The sequence below is a fragment of the Mirounga leonina genome, unplaced genomic scaffold (genome assembly GCF_011800145.1).
Source record: "Mirounga leonina isolate KUSES-001 unplaced genomic scaffold, KU_Mleo_1.0 Mir_93, whole genome shotgun sequence".
In the NCBI taxonomy this organism is placed as follows: domain Eukaryota; kingdom Metazoa; phylum Chordata; class Mammalia; order Carnivora; family Phocidae; genus Mirounga; species Mirounga leonina.
Genome location: NW_023270854.1, coordinates 38757918 through 38780774, shown reverse-complemented (window position 1 = coordinate 38780774; position 22857 = coordinate 38757918). Strand labels below are relative to the sequence as shown.

Below are 22857 nucleotides of genomic sequence, written 5' to 3'. Positions count from 1 at the left end.
TTCCTCTAGCCTGGTGTTTATTCCACCAAGTGTATTTTTTAATTTCATTTATTATATTCTTCATCTCTGATTGATTCTTTTTAATCTCTTTGTTAAGGGTCTCACTGATGTTCTCCACTCCTTCTCAAGTCCAGTGAGTGTCCTTATGATCATTACTTTAAATTCACTATCTGGCATAACACTTATATCCATTTTGCTTAGTTCTCTTGTGGTTTTGTATGGTTCTCTCATTTGGGACATACTCCTCTGTCTCATCATTTTGTCTACTTCTCTGTGTCTGTTTCTTTGTGTTGGGAAAGTCAGCTACATCTCCTGCTCTTGAATGTAATGGTTTTATGAAAAAGAGATCCTGTAGTGCCCTGCAGTGCAATGTCCTTTGTTCCCTAGAATCTGGTGCTTTAGGGAGTGTCTCCTATATGTGTTACATCTGCCCTGCTGTTGTGTCCTAGCCAACTTTTCCTTCAGTCCAGTCATTTGCAGAGGCTCTCTTTGCCTGTTGTGGGCCATGTTTGGTCACTGGCTGGATGGGGTGCATTTTAACAAGGTGTGCACTGGTCTGCTTGTGAAACGAGGCCTGCTGCCACTGCCACTGTGGCCACTGAAGCTGAGGTCCCATAAAATGGTTGGGTTGGGAGATGAGGTGTTGGTGGAGTTTGTGCTGGTCTTCTGGGAGGAGGAGACTTTCAGCACCTGGACTGAGGCAAGAGTGACTGGGAAGGGTGAATACACAGAAATGTGGGGGACAGGGCTTGGTGTAAGCAAGTTAGGTAGTGAGTGTTGGCACCATGCTGGTCTGCTCAGGTGGCCCTGTGTTTATGCTTGGAGGTGGGGGAGTGAATTGGTGCCTTCAGCTCCTCTGTTCCTGAGGGGTCTCCCTGTGATCACTGCCTCTCTGGCCATGCTATGAGATGAGTAAATAACTCTCCCTCCAGTATGGCCCTGGCATTTTTCAAACTTCTGCTTCCATGTTGTATCTCCATGGGCTTTTGCCATGTTGTCTCTTTAAGGGTAGGGACGCTACTTCCTAATGCTCTCCAGGCTCTCCTGAAGTTGAACCCACTGATTTTTTAAAATCCCATGTTTTAAGTCCTGGTAGTTGTACAAACTCACAAGATTCATCCCTTCTCACTTTCAAAGCCATATGTTATGGGGATTTACCTTCCCTGTGAAGGCTTTCCAGTGTGATAGTCTACTTTTTGCCTTTCTCCACACCATGGGCTCTCTCCCCTCTGCTGACAGTCACAGTCTGGTCTGATTCACTCCCAAACTCCCATCTTCACCCTTCCTGTCTTCTTTAATGTGGCCTCTTCTCTACCTTTAGTTGTGGAGTTTGTTCTGCAAATCTTCAGGTTGATTTCTGGGCTATTCATGCTGATGTGAGTGTTATCTAGTTATATCTGTGGGACAAGGAGAGCTTAGGGTCCTCCTACTCTGCCACCCTCCCAACCTCCAACCAAGTGATTTTAAATTTTTATCCTGTGTTTTTTTCTGGCTTTTTTCCATTTGCATAGCTGTCTTCCAGAAATAAGAAATTGGTCTGTCCTTATATGTATTATGTGTGTGTGTGCATGCACAAATGTCTGAAATGACTAAACACCTTATTTCTGTGCCATCAAAATTCTTGGCAAAGCACCTAGAGAATGCTTTTGTTTATTAATGTATAGAAATGTAGGCACCTTGAGCTTGAAAGACCTTTGAGGTTATCACATTAAATCCTAATAAACCACTTCACCAATTCACATAATAATCAATTCACTCAACAAATATTTTTGAGTACTTATGTATTAAGTACTTATATATTAAGAACTGTAGTTGGTGCCAGGAGGATAAAGATAAACAAATAAGACATGCTTTTCAAAGGAGAAGGCTCACATTCTAGTGGGTGACGACATACAGACCACAAACAAATGTTTGTTCAAGGAGGTCAGGTGAACATTCCAGGAGTGCAGACTGAGAAGCTGCTCTCTGGGCTGACTCTTAGTCAGTTTGCTTTCCCTCAACCACTGCAATGCTTCTGCTCGAGCACTAGCAGTGCATGGTTGGAGAGCAAATATTTTCATATTGAGCCCAAACCCACCCTTCCATTATGGGTCCAGGTGTTGCCAACCTTCACTTAGTCCTTTAGATGTTTGACCTTCCAAAGTCTTTTCCTTTTACAATTAAACATTCTAAATTTGTATATTTCTCCCTCTCCCTCTCCCTGTTTTTTTATTAGATTGCTGCTTTCTAGTATATCAATATGGCCCTTAAACTATACTTCCCAACCTTTATAAAATACTGCAGATATACTCAACTTTTGAAGTGCAATGGGACTATCATCTCCTTTAACAAGACAAAACATTTGTGCCTTCGAAGTCTAAGATCACATGAACATGTCTGCCACATCACATTCTCTTATTTAAATGATGAGTTAATATTCAGTCTTTTTTCCAAATAAGATGCCAAAGGGGTATTAAAAATCACAGCATTAAATAAGTTAAAAATAAAAAGAGAAAAATAATGCAATGATAGTACCTTATATGGGCTGAGATGTGAGGTTAGGACTATAAAATATGCCCTACAAGTGTCAGATTCAAGAAGTCTCATGTGCTTGCCAGAGCTGGAACATGGCATTGGTCTTAAGATAGTAGTAGCTCACTTTGGCTCATGTTAAAATTATAGTCAACTAAAATCCATATATATATATATATTTTATATAAATGGCTTTGATGTCAAATACACCAATACTTTATTTCAATTATAGTTCATCTTACTAGTTTCTGTTTGATTATGTTTTCAAAAGCTTATGTGGTCCACCTGGTTTTCTGCCATCTGTAGATTTACCAATTATGCTTTTTTTTTTTTTTTTTTTTGGTATTCTTTCAATTTTTTTAAACCCAAGGGGGAAATAAATTTTCTTTTTTTTTTTTACCATTTTTTTTTTTTTTTTTTTTTTTTTGGATAGTCCTGCAATTGCTTCAAGCCCAAGGGTGAAACAAAGTTTCCTTTTTCTGCTTAACGTTTATTTTGAATTGATTTTGCTCAATACCAGTTATATACAATTTACTTTTTAAAGATTCATCAGATGATTTTCTCATCAAATCGTTCACTAATACCTTTTTTTATAATTCGCTAATATCCTATGGCATCATTTTAATATTACCTTCAAAATATAAAACATTAGATTCCATAGTATTGACATGCTATTAAATTATATGAAAATAGAGAGCAATAGCATCTGGTCTGTTAAGCGATTTTTAGCCATGTTGACTCAAATTATAGAGACTGATACCTGCAGACTCACTCTGCAAACATACTGAATCACTCTATCATGCTGTCATTTAAAAAATTTTGAGGGACACCTGGGTGGCTCAGCTGGTTAAGTGTCTGCCTTCAGCTCAGGTCATGATCTCAGGGTCCTGGGATCGAGTCCTGTGTCAGGTTCCCTCCTCTGTGGGGAGTCTGCTTCTCCCTCTGCCCCTCTCCCTGCTTGTGCTCTCACTCTCTCAAATAAATAAATAAAACTTAAAAAATAAAATAAAAAAATAGAAAATGTTGATATAATAAGTGAAAACAAGTTAGTCATGGAATACCTTCAGATAAATTTAATGGCCTTACACACTAAAAACCAACTAAGCAAGAACTGAACTAATTTCACTGATGATGTACAGCCCCAAAGGAGCTTCGACTCTTCTAGGAAGAAAAGCACAGCAACAAGTAGAAGGAGTAAGGTGCTGAAAATGCAACTGTGGTTTGGTGATATGTACAGAGTACAGTAGGAGGTAAAGAAAAGGAAGGTGCTCAGGAAGGATTTTGTAGAGATGTTTGCTTTGAGTCAGATGTTCTTTAACAGGTAAGATAATAAGAGTATTACAGAAAGAGGTTAAGGTGTAGGCACAGGCAAGGAAGAAGGAGTTAAAGAAGAGGTTTCACACTAGAGGAATTTTGGAGCAGATGATACAGACTTTAAGGAACTAATCTGGAGAGAGATAAAGCTGGGAAGTTTAGCAAGAACTGGGTCATGACGGTCATTGTGTACCATGCTGAGGGTTTAGGAGTTAAGCTTTTCAGAGGGTTGCCCATGTTTCTATAGTTTTATGGCAAGATCCTGAAAATTATGTTTCAGTATTCCTATTAAAAGTCAAAGTTGAAATATTCTAAATTGAAATCATCTCCATCAGATAAGGATTCACTAAATTATGTTCCTCAAATTCCCCAAACACAATCCAGCCTTGTTACTGTGTCTCTAGAAGCAGAGTAGTTGAATCTTTCTACTGATACTATGCTATCATTTCTAACTCTTCATTTCCATTGTTACATAACAGCCATCAACATAAGTAATTTAAAATCAAATTTGTTAAAAAAATGCATTGGTGAATTTCTAATAAAAATTAGAATAAGGATTATTGTAGGTTAGGGATTGAGAGTTCACTTTAACGATATTCAAAGTTTCTACTGACATTTTCAATATTTCAAAATACACCCTAATTTACAATGAGGATTTCTCACTTAAGAATGTTTACAGTTAGGGCGCCTGGGTGGCTCAGTTGGTTGAGCGACTGCCTTCGGCTCAGGTCATGATCCTGGAGTCCCTGGATCGAGTCCCGCATCGGGGTCCCTGCTTGGCGAGGAGCCTGCTTCTCCCTCTAACCCTCCCCCCTCTCATGTACTCTCTCTCTCATTCTCTCATTCTCGCTCTCTCAAATAAATAAATAAATCTTTAAAAAAAAAAGAATGTTTACAGTTAGGCAGAAGTGTGAGATTTTTTTAAAACAATAAATAGAACATGCAAATTACCTTTGGATATTTAAAAGGGAATCACAAGTTATAGGCACTCCATAATTTTTAATGTACTATCTGTTAACAGACTTTTAAGGGAAAAAAAAAAATAAGATCCTGGCTTCAAAAACACTGCAACTGTAGTTTATACTCAAGTTTGTATATGCGTATCTATTAAACCTACACATTTAAATTCTACCTTTTCAAAGCTTTAAATTTCTATTATTTTAAATTTTTGTTATAATCCATTATCTGTGGAATCTTTATATAAAGTACTTGTACATATATAAAGTGCATATACATCTTATATATGTACTTCATATGATAGATACACACACACACACACACACCCTCAGAGGAAAACAGCAAAAATAGCCTCCAGTAAAAATGAAATTTGAAATAGCTTTGGAAGTGTTTTGCAAAATCCTTTGATTATGGTAAATTATGCATCATCAAGTGCACACATAATTAAAATATTTAGAAAAAGATTTGGTTTGTTTAGGTTCAGCATGCATTGTTTATGCTGCAAGTTAATGAAGATTATGGTTTTAAAGAGCATGTGCATTTTATATTATAGAACAGGTGCTTCTATTTTTTGTTTTTTAATAGAACAAGGTGGGGTTTGTTTTATTTTCCTTTGGAAAGTCATGTTTTATTCATATTATAACATTTCAAATAGTAAAATATTAATCTAAAAAATTTAATTTTCCCAAAATAGTCTTTACATAGTTAATATGGATTTCTAAAATAGATCAGAGTCTTAAAGACAACGGATCCACTAAAAGTTTTTACAGAGACAAAGAGTAAAATTTCACATGCATCTGGAACCACAGTTATATTCTAATCCCAAAGTGCTTATTTTTCAAATAAAGTTATCTCTAAATCTTCTTAGGAGGACAAGCCTCTTTTGAAATGGAAGGGGAAAGAAAACAGGTAAATAAGATAAACATAAGTGTCATTTTTACTGAAGTAGATTTCACACAAAAGCAACAGAAGGCAACTGTTGACGATATCTCTTAAACAGCTGAATGGCATCTGCAAAGCCTGAAGATTTGAAAATATATATTTATACCAAATGTATTTATAAAAATCTGTTTTGAGGTTTGTGAAAAGTAAGTTCACTCTCCCTTTTCCCCCAAAGTATGCATGGTGTATATGCTAACTTACTGAATTCATCCTTCATGCAATTCCAGTTTATTAAAGAGGTTAAAAATTTATAAAACTCTGATGGGATATGGTTTTAATGCTTCATCACACTACCCATCATTTGCTTTTCAATCTAGATCAGAATGATCTTTCCTACTTCCCTGCAATCACCTACCTGCACAGCTAATATTTTCTGAATACTCTCCTGAGAGTCTGTCTGGAACTTGGCCAGCCTCATCTGGCTGTAGAGGACCACCAGTTTGAAGTGCTTCTGCCACACCTTGTGTATCCTTCTTTGCAGCTGACAGAGCTAAAGGGAAGAGGGAGGGGGGAAAAACACAAGTCAGAGTAGGAGAGGAAATTAATGGCAGTGTTCAAGAAGAATGATGGAGGGAAATATAGAAAGCAGTCAATAGCCCATTCTGCACTGTACGGACCTGACAGGAATTTCACAGTCTCTTGATTTTCCAGCCCACTCATGTGCATTCATCAGAAACCAGTCACATCTGGCCGCCAGGATGGGGGGTTAATTTTCTCTAAATGCCTCAGCAGTTTTGTTCTAGCTGAGGCAAACTCTGTGACTGCAAAGCTGATGAGTAAAATATTTCTACTTCACCCAGTTTAACTCAAAACCGATAGCCTCGGGACATATTGAACCTTTCTTTTAAAAAAATAATCTTTTGAAGCTTTTTTGAATGGCACATCAGGTTAAGCCAAAGTTTAAAAATGCAACTTGGAGACTGTGATGGACACCATTGCTTCTTTTTTTTTTTTTTTCCTCATAAAGCTTACCATTGCTTGGCAATGTGTGCTTTAGAGCATGACAAAACTAAAGAGAATTAACTTAGCCATCAGCTGCTGAGGGAGAACAATAACAGGGAAGAGATTTCCAGCAAGAACTCTCTATTAATCTACCTCCCTCTGACTATGTGACATGGAGACATCTCACTGCACTAACATACAGTGGACGCAGTGCTTAGAGGTGAAACGTTCAATACTGCATCTACACAGAAAAAGACTTCTCCTATGAGGCATTCTATACTTTTTGGATGTTTAGTATAAAATCAAACAACAACAACAAATACGGTAGAAGTTTTACCAAAACAATGAACATATGTCACTCAACAGTTAACACAGCCACACCATATAGAATTTTTATAATTAGGTTATTTTCGAAGAAATAAACTTCATAAAAATTAATTTAAAAAACCGTACTAAAATATATTCTGTCACTGAAACCTTTTTTTTTTTTTTTTTTTTTTGGTGATGTGGATAGTTGTTTATGTTGACTTCTTCTTAGAATGAAAAATAAACACCAAAAATTTCATATCAGACATCTTCACAACAGAATAAAAACATGTCACAAAGTAGGGCTATTTTATGTCTTATTTATTGAGCTGAGCACATGTAAAGGATCCTATGCAAAACTTCACCAGACTGCATGGATGACTTGTGAACTTTTCTGGAAGTGTATTTCAATAAAACAGTTTACTTAAAAACAACAATTTTTTAAAATATTTTATTTATTTATTTGAGAGAGAGAGAATGAGACACAGAGAGCATGAGAGGGAGGAGGGTCAGAGGGAGAAGCAGACTCCCCGCCGAACAGGGAGCCCAATGCGGGACTCGATCCCGGGACTCCAGGATCATGATCTGAGCTGAAGGCAGTCGCTTAACCAACTGAGCCACCCAGGCGCCCAAAACAACAATTTTAAAAATAGTCACCTGGTGTGAATTGTGAATTGTTTATAATCATTATCTTCATTATGCATCATAATAAGCAACACATAGGTATTTATGTAAGTCCACAGAATAATGAAACCACTATTCTTGGTTAATTGGTTAACTTGTGAAATAAGAATAACCTTGAAAACTATAGAATTTTCAGCTTGCTAAATGCTGAAATATATTACCTGGAATTTAAGGACATTTTCGATAATTTAGGCTATTGAGTTGAAAATTAACATCACTTTTTGAAGAGAAAGTCTGTCATTATTAAGTGGTTTTCTGTAATATTTAGTAGTTTTAATATAATATTAAATTTTTTTTTCTGCCAAATCTGACAGCCACTGGGGGAGCATATGCTGTTATCTTAAAATACTCACTAAGATGTTAAGATGCTTTAGTCTAAGCATTACACCATTATTAAGGTATCTGCAAATATGACAAGGGCAAATAAGAGAAATATGAGTTTTAGAGGAATTCCTTAAACTGAAGGTAACTTTTTTACAAGTGGGAGCTCTCAACATGTGAAAGGTTTTTACAAGTGGGGGAGCTCATTAACCAAAGTGAACTGAATGGTAATGCTACCCATCTTTCTCTCTACTTAAGTAGAGAAGTTCCTTATGTATCAACTAAAAAAGAGTAATATCTCAAAGTGGTTTTTTTTAATTTTAGATTTATAGCTAATAAGCTTCTGAAAAAAGAATGGGGACAGAAAAAAACTGAAGGAATTCTTAGAATCAACATCCAGTAAAAGTCACATATATACACATACATATCCACATTAAAGACAATGAGATGATCAACAATAATATATATGGAAAAATATTTAAGGTGCTAGAAATGACAGTTGATTTGAATATGATGACAACTATTTTAAGAAAATTGTTATGGTAAAAGCCCAATTGTAAGATGTTAGTAGACAGTAATCACTCAATAAATACTGAAATTAAATCAATAAAGTGAACTGGTAAAATTTTAGTGGTGAAGCAAAGGAGCGAGTAAGACTTTCAAGAACTTAATAATTAATGAGAGAAGAGAAAGATAAGCCAAGTGAATGTAAGAGACACAAAAATATATAAAGGGAAAACTAAAGAGAGAGAATTCAGTTGTGAGTGGAAAAGTCCTTTAGGTAGACACAGAATTTAGGTTGGAAAGCCAAAGGAACTGGAATGATTTTTGATCTCTCCAACTTCAATTAAACTCGTGTTTCTGAAATGAAACTCTTCAGTGATTACATTCTTGAAATGTAATCATTTATTTCTGAAATGATTATATTCCTGCCCTCTCCTTCAGATTTTAGGGAAGATAAGGTGAGAGGAGGGAGGAAGTGTTAGAGAAACAAAAAAGAACAGTAAGGGACACAAACACACTGGATGGGGTTACAGCAAGGGCACTGTAAGGACTTGCCAAGTACTTAGAAGTAAGAATGGAATTTAGAGCCACTGATGGAGTAACTAGGCTGCTGCTTAGTCTCTAGCACATATTACAAGAATTTTGGAAAAGAATGGATAAGATTCTCATAGAAAACTCAGAAGGCGCATACTGGCACAGGAAGAGTCATTTTGAAAAAAGATCCTCAACTTCAGTGCCCTCGGTTTTGTACACAAAAGAGAAAAGAGGATATTCAACTGCATCAGGAGCGCTGAAACAGGAAACGGCTGGTGTGTACTCTCAGACATTTAAAATGGCAAAAAGGAATGGTAGAGTTTTCTGACAATGGTTTCTGGCCAGTTTGAATTTGTGGTAGATTTGGTAAGTTGGGCTCTAGTTCTTGCTTTGTGAGTTCTTTGCTGAAGGAAGCCCAAAGATAGAATTTGTTGTTATTTCTTTTGAGATAATGATCACTATGTAGCTATTCACAAAGAAAAAAAAAATCAATGTCTATTTTGACATGGTATTTAAGATACAGAGAGTTGATGTCAATGTTAGCATTGCATCCAGTGTCCATTTGTATATAATATACATTTGGTAAAAATTCCTTCTGATTAAATTTGATTAGGTTCTTTTTATTATATTTATTAACATTTTAAAGCTTGATATTCTCTGACAGTAAAACAGAGTAAATTAATGTTGTCACTTGCAAGAATGAAAGATTCTCCATTCTCCTATTTTAATATACTTTTGTATATTATATGGATTCTGTTTTTAATCCAAGTTATTTTGATGACCTATATAAATTCATGGTAACTCCCATATATCACATAAACCTGGCTTTAATACTAAATGTAATAATGTATATATTACAACACACAAAACCTCTAATTAAATAGGTTTAAATTTATATTATTTTACTGCTGTTATGCATGTTAAAATTATAATATGCTAAGACTAATATAAACTATTTGATATCCCAATCACAAGTTTCAAAAACATTAGGCACAGCCATAACCAAATTAGCACTGAAATATTGTCTTACACCATTCTCATTTTCTCAGCATTGAAAGTAGAACTTTCAAAGCATCACTTTTTCAGGTATTTTCTGTGGCCAGCTTGGAGTATACAGTTGTGTGGTTTGCATTATGGAGGACACAAAAATAAAGCCTTGTTATCCTAGCCCAAAGGAGACAATTGGGGCACATTGTGAAGAATGGAGTAATATAGAGTTGAAGTATATTTGTTATTTACTGTCAGGGAAAAACAGTGTTCATAGATGTGATTTTAAAAATAGACCCTCAAATTATTTGATAATCCTCCTGAAGCAGGAGGGTTTAAAAGTAGACCCTCAAATTATTTGAAAATCCTCCCTTTGAGTGTAGGCTGGACTTAGTGACTGTCTTATAAAGAACAGAATAGGGCAGAAGATAGTATGCACTTCCAAACACACACACACACACACACACACACACCCTGAGGCTTCTGTCTTGGGTTTTCTCTCTCTCACATTCTCTCAGATGTTTTGATCTAGGAATAGCCAGCTCCCATGTTGTGTAAGCAGCTCTGTGAAAGACCCACATGGTGAGGAATTGAAACTTCTTTTTGCCAAAAGCCCCCTGTGAGTGATCTTGAAAGCAGATTCTCCAATCTCTTCAGATGACTGCCACCCTGACCAACAACTTGACTGCAACCTTATAGGAGACCATGAGCCAAAATCACCCATCTATGCAGCTCCTGGTTCTTGTCTTTCAGAAACTTTGTGAGAAAATAAGTGTTTATTAGCTTAAGCTGCTAAATTTAGGGACAATTTGTTGCAGCAATAGTTAATGATAGATTTTAAACTCTTTTTCTTTTTCTTTCTTCTCTCTTTGCCTAGCCAGAAAATAATTTACTATCCATATTTTCTGAATGTAAAGCAAAAGTGATCTCCTAATTCACTGTTTGGTTTAATACTGAAGCTGAAAATGATTTATTAGTAATAAGAGAGTGATTAATAAATACTTATTGATTGATAGAATGTAGTTTGTACCATCTAGGAGCTCATTAATTGAAGACAGTGTAAAGGAACTATCATTTAATAGTTCCAGAAATTTAAAAATGGTTCATTATCAGCAAATATTTTCATGAAATACATCAATATATCAAAGAAAAAATAATCATCCCCAAGAGAAGTCGATATGAATAAACACAGAACAAAAACAATCAACAATGAAAAAAATTATCTTAGCAAACTAGGAATAGGAACAGAAGAAAATTTCTTTAACCTGATAAAGCTATAAACCCAAAACTTTCAACAAATATTTTAGTAAATAGAGATACTTTAGAAACATTCCCATAAATGTCAGGAAAAATACAGAAAGGCTATCAGGAATCAGTACCTCTTTTCAAAATTTTATTGCAGATACTGGCCAAAGCAATAAGAAAATGAAAGAAAAAAATAGATATGAGAGAAAGAATGCCTACACAGAAAATTAAAGAGGTTCTAAAAATCAAAAATAGGAGGCAATTAGAGAGTTTAGGAACTTTTTTGCCTGTAAGATCAGCACTGAAAAAAATAACATTAAAAATTAGTTATAACCAATTTTGAATCATGATTCTAAAATACCATTCATAATCACAATACAAAATGTAAGATGTCTAGGTTTCAATCTATTAAAGAATATGTAAAGAAATATACACAGAAAGTTAAAAAACATTTTTTAAAAATATAAAGTAATAACTAAATAAATGGAGAGGTATAATCTGTCCACATAGGAGACATGTCAATGTTTCGCAAAGTGGTCTACAATCTCATCAGGTTTCATAGAACTTGATCTAAAACTTATACGGAAGAATAAAGGACTGAAAACAGCTAAGACAATTGTGAAATAGAAGAACAAGCTAAAAAAAAACTTGACATATATAAAGAAGTAGGAACTAACAGTAATGTCAGCATTGGAATGGATAAGCATTAGATCAGAAAAGAGATGAACAAGACATTCATATAAAATATATAAGTTTGAAATATGACACAGCATTTAATTTAGTGGAGAAAGGATGGCATAATTGATTTTCTCTATACAAGTCTCTAAAATAAAACTAGATCCTTAACTTATAATATACACTAACATAAAAGCTAGGTAGACTAAATTGAGAAAAGATAAATTTAAAACTGACCTTTAGAAGGGGAAGCAGTTTTAAATAAAATACTAAAATAATAAATTCTAATGGAAAGAACTGGTAAATTTAATTATACTGAATTTTTTTAAATTTAAATTTAAGCAGAGTAACAAAATTAACCAGAGGTTTAGAAAAAATATTAACAACACAGCTAGCAAGGATTAATTTCTTTAACATAGAAAGAGCCCCTATAAATCAATAAGGAAAAATACAAACAATGTACCAGAAAAATGGGCAAATAATACAAATAGGCAATTCACAGAAAAGGAAAGCTATTTTGTCTATAAACATTTGAAAAGATGTGGTTCATATATACAATGGAATATTACTCAGCCATCAGAAAGGATGAATACCTACTATTTGCATCCACATGGATGCAACTGGATGGGATTATGCTACGTGAAATAAGTCAAAGAGAGAAGACAATTATCATATGGTTTCACTCTTATGTGGAACATAAGAAATAGCACGGAGGACCATAGGGGAAGGAAGGGAAACTGAATGGGAAGAAATCAGAGAGGGAGACAATCCTTGAGAGACTCTGGGCCCTGGGAAACAAACTGAGGGTTACAGAAGGGAGGGGGTGGGGGAATGGGGTAACTGGGTGATGGGCATTAAGGAGGGCATGTGTTGTGATGAGCACTGGTTGTTAAACACAACTAATGAATCTTTGAACACTTAAAAAAAAAGAAAAACATGTTTAATCTCAATAGTAGAGCACAAATAAATATGATTTACACTCACCCAATTGGCAATTATTACAAAAAACTGTCCATACCAATTCTTGGTAAGATGTGGAAAAAACTAAACTCTCATACATTGTCAAATTTGTGTCTAATTTGACACAAAGACTCTGGAGAACAATCTGACATTATGTATTAAATTTGGAGATGTAGCTCCCCTTTGATCTAGCAATTATACTTAAACCTACATATTCTAGACCAGTAGTTCTCAAGATCAGCAGGATTAGTATCACAACAGAACTTGTTAGAAATATAGTTATTCAGACCTACTGAATCAGAAACTCTGGAGCCCAGCAATTGGTGTTTTAACAAGACTTCCAGGTATCTAATGCATTCTGAAGTCAGAGATACTGTTCTTGAATAACAGTTATAATATGTTCTCAAGGAAACATATAAAATAATGTTAATTTACAGCATTGATTGCAATGGTGAAAATGTTTACATTTGAATAATAAATGTTTACATTTGAATAATAAAATGTTTACATTTGAATAATAAAAAATACATTGTAGTACGTTCATATCCTACAGCCTAGAATTTAAAATAAATCCACTAATATTGCATGTGATATATACAGTACAACATTTATACATAAAAATGAAAACTAATAGTTTACATGTAAAATTAATTACAATTAATAAAATTACAATTAATAAAATATGGATAGAATTGATAAATACCTAGTGGTTATCTCAGTAAAGAGGAGGGAAATAATATTAGGAATAGGCAGACAGAGGGTTTTGAGTGTATTCATACTGGTCTAAACATACAAAGCAAATATGCAAATATCAATATTTACAAAGCTGATAAAGGTACACAGAAATTTATGATAAAACTTACATGTACCTTATATATAACTCTGTAACTTACTGTAAGTTTAGTTGTTTCATTAAAAAAAAAACAACTTACATGTCAGTAAAGACATGTAAGCTTAACCCAACTTTGTCAAAGCATCCTCCATATTTTGTGGTTCAGGATTATTTCTTTTTAGAGAATTTACTATAATCTGGCTTAAAAAATACTATTATATTTGACCATCTGCTAAAATATAAAAAAGGCTTTTGTGTACAAGACTTTTGTTATGTATCCACTAAGCATGATCTTACCTATAATAAAAGAGCTATCCAAAATATTAAAGGAGTTTAAATCAATAAGAAATTAATTACTACTCTTCCCTTCTTAAATTGCCTAAATTTTTTGGTATTTCTCCTCCTCCTGCTCACATAATAAAAGCATTTGTTGAATAGCAACTTTATAACGTATTTCATACTAAATTGAAGATAGATATATAGAAGCCTACTTACATGAGAATTTGAATTTGATAGAATTAGGTGAGGATTGATGGTACATTCATTTGCAAAAGCATAAAAATATGTAAAATGATTAATAGAGCTTTGGAGAAAGTTGTTTATAAGCCTTTAAATTAATCCTTAGACTAAAATTAGTCCTTTTCTGTGGTTTAACTTTTCTAACATTCTCAAATCATAAGATTAGGTCCCTAATAAGAAAAATAGCAGTAAAATTTTTGTATTAGTCATGTTGATATTGTAAAGACACTTTGCTAAGATATACAACAGAGCTCAGATATTAAAAATACATTAATCAAAATAAACAGGAATTTTTGCAACCTTAGACACGTTACTATGTTGAAACAATAGTAGACTAGCCTGTTTTTCTTTTAAAAATTCCTTATATTGTCTCTGTGTATTACAAAACATAAATGTCATTACAAACATGTTTTAAAGATAAAATTAAATCATTTTTAGAGACATATGGTGCCAAAAATTAACTCCCCAAAGCACATAATTTAACTTGCTTTTGCAATTTAAGAACCCTGGAAAAAAAGAAAGGGAACATTTCAAGGAAATGAAAAGTGTCCTTAAAATGAATTTCTGCTTATAAGAATCAGATATAACAACAGTCTTTTTAATTAAAATACAAATACCATATGTATAGTTATCTGAAAATGAACTACAAATTGTTTTGTCAGAAAACAAAGGCCAGTCAATACTGAAAATGCAGAAGTCCCTTAAAACACAAAGGTAATACTGGGAGGACTGATAGCTCATGGACGCACTCAAAGTTCTTTGTCTATGAATAATGATTTTTCCATCACTGGAACACCAAAACAAGTGCTGAAGATTTGAATGTGTGAGACAGATTGTAAAACAATACTTCATCTATAATTTTTTGAGGAAAAATATCTTTATAAAAAACTGGATGACAGTTCAAAAGTACACAGAATTGTTCTGCATATATGAAAAATCCACTGGATATAACATTCAAACAGGAAATTCATAGGATCACAGCAATAAACAACTCTAATCAAAGTAACATGGAGGACAAACATCAAGGATGTGGAACCTTCCAAATTCTTGAGGTCCAAATCACTCCCCAGTACACCGGAGTGGAAATTGGGAGTGGGTATATGGTGATGACAATGTGTGACAATTGTCAGAGGTTACAGAATTTGTGAAGGGAGCACCCGTGTATTTAATTCACCACAGGTATCTGAAAATTTGAAAGCTCATCTGGTGTGACCACTAGTGAGCTTGGGAATTTCATAGGTGAGAAGGCTGCTGCCTAAGAAGAGAAATATTATGAAGAACTTTTACCATGGGAGAAAATTAAAGTATTTCACACAATCTACTTGTATTTTCTACCTATAAACACAGTCAAGCAAATAGTCCAACTGTATGTAGAAGCAGCTCTAAGGAAAAATTACACATATTTGACAAAGGAGAGAAAAAACATGCTATATTCTGCAGATTTGCATTTGTACCTTGGGTAATCCAATTAAAATGATAACCTTTGACAAAATATGATAAAGGGCACTTGGAAAAAGTAACAGTATTTTCCTATAGGAATATATTTCAAATGATAGATAGATAATAGAAACATACATACAGTCATTCATTTGCACTAGAATATTAAAATAGTGATTATGATTTCTGACCTGCTCATTATAAGGTTTTACATAGTAGAAGCATACTTCCTTTCTCTCTTTCTGACAGATAAATAAAACTGATAGGGAAAGATATGTCCATGCAATTTTAATTCAACAGAGTGATGTGAAGTGAATGCAGCTCACGAGGCAAACCTTATCAGTTCTGTTTATCGTAATAACCCAAACAATGGCAATTACAAATTACTCCACAGATTTTTGGCACGGCAGGAATGACAGATATACGAAATCCAGCTAATTCTGATCTTTTTATAGTACTCAGTTACCAAGCTACACATGTACAATAAACAAATCTCAAAAGTAATGAGATATTTATTATCAAATCTGTTCCACAGATTGGTGTCAAAGATCACATAGCTCATTTCTGGAAACATCCTTTGTCAACTGCTTAGGTATACTTAAAAAAAATAAAATATGACTCACATGCATTCCCCAAACTAGAGCTGGCCTTTAACAATTAATAAAGAACTACTCTTTTATTCTAATGATACAAAGAATAATACATTTCAAGATTGTGTATTTGGACCTCTGCTAATATATAAAAACACCGATGGCACGAGAAAGCAAGCTGAACTATAACAAACACTACTAAGTCGTGTAGTTAATAGTTAAAGATCACGTCTATCCCTTTCTATGAATATGGACATGTATTTCCTTTGTATATGTTATAATTATAACACATACTATGACATAGCAGACAATAACTAATCTAATTTAATTTTTATGTATTTAATCGTAATAAGGTGCAAAACTCACAGACTTCTTAGTTTCACAGATATCCGATTCTGAAATAAAATTACTGTATTCTATTGAATATTTGATTTAAAAATTATAAAGATAACAATTTAATTTTTTATTCAAATGACTAAATTTCACAGACAAATCCTATGAAGAGCTCAAAACTATTCTAATTCTAAAATTATTGTTTTCTGTGGTTTAAAAAAAGATGTTAAATCAAGAATAAAACAATTTTTAAAATTCTGTTGTAGAAATTATTTTCATAAGAAAAAACTAACATTGCTAAAATGAAAAATTAGCTGCCTTTAAGAAGTTGCAAATGGAATTACATAAAGACTAAAAACAAAAGTTATGCTGTCACTATGCTTTAGAGATGAACATATTCTTAAGGTATCCACTTCCTTGCCTGCTGTCATTTTCCCCAGAGTAATTAAATCCCTTGATTTTAAAATGTGGTCAAATGAATGCCGTAAACCGGCTTTTCTGGTGTTCATTTATGAGTGGTGGTTGAATAATTTTCTTTGATGAGTATCCACAATATATCTTTATAATCTTATGAGACCCACCCATTCTGATGCAAATGAATTAAAATAATACTTTAAAAATCACATTTGTTTAAAACTAATTCACAATAAAAACATTGTATCAAAAATGATTTATTATAGAGCTCCCTGGTTTATCTAGAATTCGCAGGAATAAATATAGTATTTTTCTACTTTAAAGACATCAAGTCCATTATAAATATCCCCAGTATCTTTGTTTCTTTTACACACAAGTAAACATAAATGTTTCTGAAATTACTTGTTTTAAACTACTTGCAAAAATTCAACTGAAAGTGTAAAGAAAATATGAAACACAATCATGCAATGAGGCAGAGCCTGGGAGGAGAAAGAAACTAGTCTCTAGCTACAAGAAATCAGGGGTCAGGTGAGTATGAACTTCTTTATGAACTACATCTAAAATGCAAAAGTCTTATGACCTTATTCTTTTTTTTTTTTTTTTCTTATGACCTTATTCTTGTTTTAGCTTCTTTTTACTTATCTAGTATTATTTTGGGAGCTAGAAGGATTTCAACAATAAGAAAAAAATCTGCAAAATAGTGGAAATTGTCATAGATGCCAAAAATTTACTAATCCACTTGTTGGCTTGAACAAGAGTATCTAATTGAACATAGGTTACAACAAATATTATCAAAAACATATAATAATAAAGCAGTGCCTTTTAAGAATCAGTTACTAATCTCATTCTTTCAGCAAACACTGTGAAATAAATTCCAAGATACTCAAAGATCTGAAAAGAATGGTGACAATGATTAACACAAATGGAATGATAATAGCCCATAGTAAGAAAATTACCAATGTTCTGCTAAATTCTGGAAATTTTTAATGATAAGTAGTGGATGAATCATTGGATATTTGAAAACACAAGCAAATGTAGGTACTAGCATGCTATGTGGCTTTGGGTAATAGTGTCATTTGAACCTTAATTGACTCATTGAAGGAAGAAGTGTAATACTAAATGGATTGCCAGTAAAATATGTAGCCACTTGGCATTTCTGGTTCTCCAGAAGATTTTGGAAATCTCTTGTCTCCTTTTGTCTTTCCATTTCTTCAGCTCCTTCACTGTTCAGACCTCTCCTACCACCTCACTGAAATGGCTCTAGCAAAGATCACCTGCAGGATCTGATATGGCTAAAACTAATGACTTTAAAAAACCCTTTTTTTTTTTTTTTGAGTATAGTTGACACACAGTGTTACATTAGTTTCAGGTGTACAACATTGTGTTTTACCATCTTTATATGTTATGCTGTGCTCACCACAAGTGTAGCTACCATCTGTCACCATGCAACGCTATTACAATATTGACCTTATTCCCTCTGCTGTACCTTTTATTCCCATCACTTATTCATTCCCAAACTGGAAGCCTGTATCTCCCAGTTTCCTTCATCCATTCTGCTCATCCCCTACAGCCCTTCCTTCTGGCAAACCATCAGTTTGTTCTCTGTATTTACAGGTCTGATTCTGCTTTTTGTTTGTTTATTCATTTGTTTTGCGTTTTAGATTCCACATAAGTGAAATCATATAGTATTTCTCTGTGTTTTTCTCTGACTTATTTCACTTAGCATCATACACTTTAGGTCTATCCATGTTGCAAATGGCAAAAGCTCATCCCTTTTTTACAGCTGCACAATACTCCATTGTGTATTTATCTTCTTTATTCATTCATCTATCAACGGACAGTTAGGTTGCTTCCATATTTTGGCTATTATAAATAATGCTGCAGTAAATATAGGGGATGGATATGTCTTCTCTAATTGGTGTTTTCATTTTTTTCAATAACTACTCAGTAATGGAATTATTAGATGATATGGTATTTCTATTTTTAATTTTTTGAAGAACCTCCATACTTCTTTCTGCAGTGGCTGTAACAATTTACAATCCTACCAAAAAGTAGTGCACAGGAGTTCCTTTTTCTCCACATCCTTGTCAACACTTATTTCTTGTCTTTTTGTTTTTAGCCATTCTGACAGGTGTAAGGTGATATCTCATTATAGATTTGATTTGCACTTCCCTGGTGACTAGTAATATTGAGTATCTTTTCATGTGGCTGTTGGCCATCTGTACATTTTCTGTGAAAAAATGTCTCATTTTTTAATTGGATTATTTTTGGTGTTGAGTTGTACAAGTTCTTTATATATTTTGGATATTAACCTTTTATTGGATATATCATTTGCAAATATCTTCTCCCATTCAGTAGGCTGCCTTTTCATTTTGTTGATGGTTTCCTTTCTTGTGCAAAACCTTTTTATTTTTATGTAGTACCAATAGTTTCTTTTTGCTTTTATTTCCCTTGCCTTGGGAGACATATCTAGAAAAATATTGCTACAGTGAATGTTAAAGAAATTATGGCTTATGTTCTCTTCTAGGATTTTTATGATTTCAGGTCTCACATTTATGTCTTTAATCCATTTTGAGTTTATTTTTGTGTATGGTATTAGAAAATAGTACAGTGTCATTCTTTCACAGGTAGCTGTCCAGGCTTCCCAACATCATTTTTTGAAGAGATTATCTTTTCCCCATTGTATATTCTTACCTCCTTTGTCATAGATTAACTTACCACACAAGTGTGGGTTTATTTCTGGCTCTCTATCTTGTTCCTTTGACCTATGTGTCTATTTTTATGCCAGTACCATACTGTTTTGGTTATTACAATTCTGTAATACATCTTAAAATCTAGAATTGTGGTATCTTCAGCTTTTTCTTTCTTGAGATTGCTTTTGTTATTGGGGGTCTTTTGGGGTTCCACACAAATTTTAGTATTATTTGTTCTAGTTCTGTGAATCTATTGAATCTGTAGACTGCTTTTGGACGTAAAATATGTCCATATTTTAACAATATTAATGATTCCAATCAATGAGCACAGAATATCTTTCCATCTGTTTGTGTCATCTTAAATTTCCTTCATCATTGTTTTATAGTTTTCACAGGACAGGTCTTTCACCTCCTTGGTTAAGTTTATTCCTAAGTATTTTATTCTTTTTGGTGCAAGAGTAAATGTAAATTTATTCCTTCTGCAATTTTGTTATTAATATATAGAAATGCTACTGAATTCTGGGTATTAATTTTGTGTCCTGAAACTTTACTGAATCCACATCTTACTTCTAATAGTTTTTGGTGGAATCTTTAGGGTTTTCTATATAGGGTATAATGCCACTACAAATGGTGACAGTTTAACATTTTCCTTACCAATATGGATATTTTTAATTTCTTTTTCTTATCTGGTTGCTGTGGGTAGGATTTCCAGTAGTATGTTGAATAAAAGTGGCAAGAGTGGACATCCTTGTTTGTTCCTGATCTTAGAGGAAAAGCTCTTAGTTTTCCCCATTGGGTGTGATGTTAACTATGGGTTTTTCACATGGCCTTTATTATGTTGAGGTAATTTCCCTCTAAATTCACTTTGTTGAGAGTTTTTATCATGAAAGGATGTTGAATTTTGTTAAATGCTTTTTCTGCATCTACTGAGATCATCATATGATTTTTATTCTTTGTTTTGCTGATGTGGTGTGTCACCTTGATTGATTTGCAAATATTGAAACATTTTTGCATCTCCGGAATAAATACCACTTCATCACGGTGAAAGATCTTTTTAATGTATTGTTGAATGTGGTTTGGGCTAATATTTTGTTGGGGAATTTTGCATCCCAATTCATTAGGAATATTGGCCTGTAGTAGTTTGTGTGCATGTGTGTATGTATGAGAGTGTGTGTGTGTGTGTGTGTGTGTGGTATCTTTGGCTTTGGTATCAATATCTTATTACTTCTCGGACATCTTTCCTTCTCTGATTTTATTCTTGGTTTGCTTCTATTGTTCCAAACTTCCTTTTCAGTCTTATTTGCCCCTTTTCTACCACTTAAACATCATCATTTCCTAAGGTCTGCCCCTAATTCTCTCATATATAGTCTCTGAGTGAACTCATGCACTCCCATAATTTAAACTAGCCCAAACAATAATGTCTCTTAAATTTTATCTGCAAAACAGACATCCCTAAGCCTGACTGATTTTTATCATTAACTACTGGACATTTTCCCTTACCTACCCAATGACACCTCAAGGTCAAAGTCCAAAGATGAAACCATTGGGTCCAGGAACCTTCTCATCCTACCTGATTTCCTATTGTCCTGTGATTTAGAATCGGATGCTACCCTCCACTATGCCATAAAAGCCAAAAACCTCGGAGCCATGTTCACGTCCCTCACCCACATCTCATTATAACCTGGTTAAGGTTCTATTAATTCTAACTTTTAAGTATTTTTCAATTGGATCCTTTGTTTCCTCCTCAACACAGACTCCTACCACTATTATAAAGTTATCATTTTGGCTTTAAAGGATACAATTAATAAATAATTAAGACCAAATATGTTACATTTTCTAAAATAGTGGTAGTTATCAAGTATCTAGAGAGCCCTGTGATATACCAGCTGAGACGGGGGTGGGGGGGTGGGGGTGGGGGTTGCGGCGGGCAGGTATAGGATGTGTTAGTGAAGACTGGGGTTGTGCAAATTTTGAAGGCATGGAAATGTCTTCAAAATTTCAAGAGACTATGAACACTGCTTTTAAATCAAGGCCCTGACAAATGCTGAATAACGAAGAGGTAAGAAAATCTGTGAATAGCAAAGAGGTATACGTACAAACAGTTGAGACTTTATGCTCTAAAAAATAGTTTGTTCTACAAAGTAGTTTAATGTATCTCTATAAAGTTTATTTTTTTCTTCAACATTTTGTCATAGTTTGTACATATATAGCTTTCTAGTCTATATTTATTATAAATTTCAAATTAATGTTATTTTTATGAATTAGTTCCTACTATATTTAGACACAGATATATATTTACATTCAGATATGTGTTCTCAACTGATAATTATGTCCTACATTTTTAATAGTACTTTACAACACAGAAATACTGTATCACTCCCATTTAGACTCACAACATTTTTAAGCATAAGGCAGTGTAGCTACTACTATTCATTCATAAAGCAAACTTTTACTGAAAAACAAAAACTTTGTGTCAGAGCCTGTACTTTACATCCAGGGGATCAAGAATCCAGTGGGTTAGATGTTTCCTATCTTCAATGTGGCTCAGAGGCACATAGGACCTAAATATATCCTTTATGTAAATAGACAAAAGTAGGAGGTGAATGTGAAACAGTAGACTACAGGATCTGAGAAGGAATGCCTAAAAACTCCTGCATAAGCTGGAAGATTCCTGATAGAAGTGATACAAGAACCAAGTTCAACAGGAGTTAGCCAAATGAAGCAAGTGTTGCTCAGGACAACTGCCTAAGGCTCCCCAACTAGTATAAGAAAGAGGCAAAACTTAATCTTAAGGTCTCTTCCGACTTTCTTTCTGCTAACTGAATTTTATATTTATAGCTGAAAATCTCAATTTTACAGTTTATTATTTTATAACTAAGGGCCTTTCACAAGCAATTTGTAAAAAAGTGTGAGAGTGTTTTTACTAGCAAAGACTTCACATTATTCTCACTTAATGTCAAGCAGAATAAACAAAACATGGCTGTATACATTTACTTGAAAGAAAGAAAGATTTGAAAAAACTTAATCTGGTGACTTTGAAAGGCAGCTGACCCAGTTTGCCACTGGGCAGGTATTTAAATTAATTAATTAATTAAATTAACACCCCCCCCCCCGCCCCCACCATGGAGTCTCTCCTAATACTGCCTTATTTAAAAAA

At 33.8% G+C, this 22857-nt stretch overlaps 1 protein-coding gene across 1 annotated transcript in view; it reads right to left on the bottom strand.

Moving 5' to 3' along the window:
• The window catches only part of CCDC178 (coiled-coil domain containing 178), a 375512-nt gene that overhangs the window by 34833 nt on the left and 317822 nt on the right, over nucleotides 1–22857 (bottom strand). Inside the window, exon 19 of the mRNA XM_034996280.1 lies at nucleotides 6080–6214. Within this exon, the coding sequence (XP_034852171.1) occupies nucleotides 6080–6214 (135 nt within the window). The remainder of the gene's footprint in view (nucleotides 1–6079; nucleotides 6215–22857) is intronic.